Genomic DNA, 4,519 nt, shown 5'->3' on the forward strand with positions numbered 1-4,519 from the left:
AGCAGAGGAGGAGCAGGGAAACTGGGGCAAAGAGTCCTGCCCTTGGCTGCACAGCTGGGGCACTGGATGGGTGATGCCTTTGTGGCTGGCCAGGCTCCAGGTGTGGGGTGGATGCCAGCTGGAGGGCAGAAGTGCTAGGATTGTCTTGGGCTTCAGCACAGCTGTGACTGAGGTGAAGGCAAGTGGGCAGACCCAGGCACATGCAAATGTAAAGGCTGGGAGTGGAAAGGGCAGCGTGGGGCTGGTGAAGGCCCTCTCTCTCCTCCTCATGGGGAAGAGAGTCCCCAGGCGATGCTGGACTCAGCTTTGGCCTACGGGATGGGAGCACAGAGTAGGGTGGTAGGAGCAGACAGAGCTTCTCGAGATGCATGAGGGAGTTTTCCAAAGCCCAGGGCTGAACCAGGGACCTTTGGATTTTCCCCTAACACTCTCCCAGTCGAGCTCGTTCTACTCTGCCCTGGGTGCTCTCCTCCTCCTGCCAGCCATGCCAGAGCTGGGTAAAGCTTGGGTCACAGCTTTCCTGGCCAAGGCTTTCCTGACTGTAGTCAGGGGACAGTTCCGAGGTACAGATGAGGAGTTAGGTCAGCAGGAGGAAGACAGTGTCAGGTCAAGAGGTGAGAGGAGCAGAGCTATGTACAACCATGTCCACAGCATATCTCAGGCATATCACAGCAGCTCCACACCAAGGAGGATGAGGTCCTGCAGTGAGGCCTGGTCACTCTCTGTCTCCCCTGTTCTTGTGCCCAGCAGATCCTCCTTCCTGCCTGCCTGCAGCCCCTCCATGCTATCCACCTTGCCACCAAGCACAGCATGAGAACCCAGTCCCTGCAGCCCCTCGGGCAGCTCCTGCTGCCCTGGGGACACAGCAGGTGCACAGAGAAACCTGGTTCTGGTTCTCATTTCTTATCTTTGAGTGTTGCCATGATCTTCTCTCATGACATCCCTGCTCCCTGGAGAGTCTTTCCCCAGGTCAGCATGTCCATGCTGGCCTCGCTATTGCTGCTCTGTGCTCCCGACAAGACCCGAGCTGGCAGTGCTGCTCTGCAGTGCAAGCAGGCTGTGGGGCCTTGGGGCCACATAGTGACTCCTGCCTCAGTTCTGGTCAGGTCAGGAAGCAGATTTGGCCAGAGAGGGATCACCACCACCAATTAATGGCATGTGTCTGTGCTCACGGATGGTGCTCAGAGTGATCCCAGGGCATCTGCAGTGTCAGGAGATGTGTTTGGGTGGGCACTAGCTCCAGCCTGTGGTGTTTCACTGAGAGTGTAGGAATCGCTCTCCAGTGACTGTTCCTGGGGCCTCCTTGGTCCTCACTGCCTCTCGGGGGATTGCAGAGCCCTCATTTCTCCATGCATATCTGGATTTAGTGCCTTACCTTCTGGTCACTCCACCATGGACCATCCCTCATTTCGTGATGCTCCGCTCATTGTCCACCCTCAGGCACACACCCTCACTGGAGATCCCCTGAGCTCTCCTGGGCTGCAAAATTTCCCCCCTCCTCCCCAGAAGGATGACCATCTTTCATCAGAACTGCCACCTGTGGGACAGCCCTGGGCAGGCAATTCAGAGACCATCCCCCATCTCCAATGGTCACTGAGAGGTGAACCCTGAACCTGACCTGCAGTCTGTAGCAGATCAGCCAGGGAATCTGAGCACATCCCCTGGAGGCTATACAGTTGACAAGCAGAAGAGCAGGCCCTTTGATTGTGCAATCCCTTGGGCTTATTTTTGACTCTAACTTCTGAAGAAAGGCAGAATTTAAGCACATTCCAGAGGAGATTTACTTTTATTATGGAAATGTTTTAATATGGAAATCTTATTGTGGAGGCCAAGTCTGGCATAAGGGTGTCCCATGCCTGGTCCTGCCTGAGCTCACAGAAATGCACAGGGAAGCACTATGTTACAAGAGCACTTAGGCCATATACATACATGAGAGCACAGCAGGGCAATCTAGAAATGAGGAGAGCAGGCCTGAAAAGAGAAGGTGTTGCTGCTATTGGTGGATGCAGTTCCAGGATACGCACAGGCCTCAAGTGAAGGCCACAGCAACTAAATGCCTGCTGCAGCAGTGTAGAGATCGTCCTGAGGAGAAGAGTCTGCTCCCCTAGGCTGCATCTAAGCTCCCCTCCTCTCCACTCCTGCTCTGCTGTGAGTGTTGGAGCTCTATACAGGGAAGGGACCAGCCATCCGCTGGATCCTCCCTTGAAGGAGGTGGGTGTGAGATCACACCCTGACAGAGGCCAGGGGAGCTGAGCTCTCCAAATGGGCAGGGGACTCAGGATCTCACCTTGTCTGTACTCACCTGAGCCTGACTCTGTCCCCTTGAGCTCCCTTGGTGTCAGTGCTGAAAGAGACCCTGCAAAGGGAAAATCTCCTCACTGCACTGGGGGGCATCCAAGGGAGCTCAGACTAGCAGGCTCTGAGTTTCTCCCATCTCTGATGATGAAGGGGAAAGCCTAGCTCACTAATTCAATGTACTCTGTGAATCATATTCCAATGAGAGAGAAGTGGCATAAATCAAAATATTTTTCTTTCTTTTCACAAGAAAGCATCAGCGAAAAGTAAAGGAAAAAAATGAATCACGCAGATCCTTGACGCCAAATGCCATGTGACTGATTAGTAGATGCATATGGGATGCTTATTGGTGCTGCCATTGGAGCCATTGAACCAGTTTCCTCAGGGCATCCTTGAGCTCCTTGTTCCTCATGCTGTAGATGAGGGGGTTCACTGCTGGAGGCACCACCAAGTACAGAACAATCAGCACAAGATCCAGAGGTGAGGAGGAGAGGCTGGAGGGCTTCAGGTAGGCAAAAAATGCTGTGCTGACAAATAGGGAGACCACAGCCAGGTGTGGGAGGCACATGGAAAAGACTTTGTGCCGACCCTGCTCAGAGGGGATCCTTAGCACAGCAGTGAAGATCTGCATGTCGGACAGCACAATGAAAATGAAACTCCCAAAGCCTAAACAGACACTAACCACAGTGAGCCCAACTTCCCTGAGGTAGGAGTGTGAGCAGGAGAGCTTGAGGATCTGGGGAATCTCACAGAAGAACTGGTCCACTCTGTTACCTTGGTAGAGGGGTATGGAAAATGTGTTGGCAGTGTGCAGGAAAGCATGGAGAAACCCAGTAGCCCAAGCAGCTGCTGCTATTTGGACACAGGTTCTGCTGCCCGTGAGTGTGCTGTAGTGCAGGGGTTTGCAGATGGCAACATAGCGGTCATAGGCCATGACAGTGAGAAGAAAACAGTCTCCTCCTGACAAGAGGAAAAACAGAAAGACTTGAGCAGCACAACCTGTGTAGGAAATGGCCCTGGTGTCCATCAGGGAATTGGCCATGGATTTGGGCACAATGGTGGAGATGGTGCTGAGGCTGAGGAGGGAGAGGTTGAGGAGGAAGAAGTACATGGGGGTGTAGAGGCGGTGGTCATATGCTACGGCTGTGATGATGAGGCCATTGCCCCAGAGGGCAGCCAGGTAGATGCCCAGGAAGAGTGAGAAGTGCAAGAGCTGCAGCTTTCGTGTGTCAGGGAATACCAGGAGAAGGAACTCATTGGGGGAGCTGCTGTTGGACATTGGCTCTCATTAGGCAGGAGGGCTGTCGAAAGGAGAAAAGACATTAAGAAGTTAGGAGAGAATTTTATAGAACAACAAATAAATAAATAATTTCTTTTCTTCTTAAAAATCCCATATTGCTTCTCTCTTTTTTGGGATGCCCTTTGTGCAGTTCCCTTCCTGCAGCTCTCCTTTATGCTGGCTGGCTGTGTCATGAAGAGCAAAGACCTCTGCCCATGGTCTCAAGTGTCTGTCCTACTGTACCTGCAGGAGGTATGTGAGAAGTTTGGTGACTTACTCTGACATCAAAATTTCTGTTAACCAAAATCCATTCATCTTGTGGAAGGGTTTTGCAGCATCTTCACTCCCCATTCTAAATAACTAGAATTGCAGAAATGTGTTTGGGGGATCTTTTTCACATTGTTTATTTTCTTTGAAATGCCCCTGTCACCCCGGGAGTGCTCTTTAAGAGCAGAATTCCTTGGCATTTCTACTCTGAGTCCTGAGAGGAAAACATCCACTGTCACTTGGAGTGGGAACATCTCACCTGCCTGTTAATGTCATTCCCAGCTCTCCTGTTCTCACATCTCTTTGAGTTGGAGGATGATGTTACTCTCAGAAGAAACCAGCCCCTGCTGAGAGCAGATGAATCCAGTTTCAAAGTGCAAATCTCCAAACTTCCCTCCCTTTCTCCAGGCACCAGAGGGAGGTCTCCACACTCCCCTTCTAGCCAAGCCCCTCTGCAGCTTCTTCATGGGTCTCTCAGATATCACAGAGGTGCTGTGAGAGAACAGAGCCTTTCTAGAGGGCAGCTCGCAGCCCAGCAGGACACCACAGTGAAACTCTCCCTAAGGGAGAGTCAGCTCATTTCCCAACCCCACGGACTGCATTTCCTGGAGCTCCACATGTCAGGAGGTTGCTCGGAAACCTCACTGCCATGCAGACCCCTCTGTTGCAGAACTTGCA

General features: G+C 52.2%; 1 protein-coding gene across 1 annotated transcript; it reads right to left on the reverse strand.

Moving 5' to 3' along the window:
• Positions 1-666: 666 nt before the first annotated feature.
• LOC134154881 (olfactory receptor 14J1-like) lies at positions 667-3,574 on the reverse strand. The gene is made up of 3 exons (XM_062601511.1): positions 3,070-3,574; positions 2,303-2,356; positions 667-854 (listed from the first exon to the last, which is right to left on the reverse strand). The coding sequence occupies exons 1-3, from the start codon at positions 3,572-3,574 to the stop codon at positions 667-669; spliced, it is 747 nt and encodes a 248-aa protein (XP_062457495.1).
• Positions 3,575-4,519: the final 945 nt, after the last annotated feature.

This window comes from Rhea pennata, unplaced genomic scaffold (assembly GCF_028389875.1).
Source record: "Rhea pennata isolate bPtePen1 unplaced genomic scaffold, bPtePen1.pri scaffold_51, whole genome shotgun sequence".
NCBI lineage: Eukaryota > Metazoa > Chordata > Aves > Rheiformes > Rheidae > Rhea > Rhea pennata.

What these genes read in the sequence shown, in the direction of transcription:
- LOC134154881 (XM_062601511.1), bottom strand. Translation starts at nt 3,574, where the DNA reads ATGTCCAACAGCAGCTCCCCCAATGAGTTCCTTCTCCTGGTATTCCCT. An exon ending in TTCCATACCCCTCTACCAAG is followed by an intron (nt 2,357 to 3,069) that starts GTAACAGAGTGG and finishes TTCCCTTTGCAG; the next exon opens with GGTCTCTTTCAGCACTGACA. An exon ending in GGGGACAGAGTCAGGCTCAG is followed by an intron (nt 855 to 2,302) that starts GTGAGTACAGAC and finishes CTGTGTCCCCAG; the next exon opens with GGCAGCAGGAGCTGCCCGAG.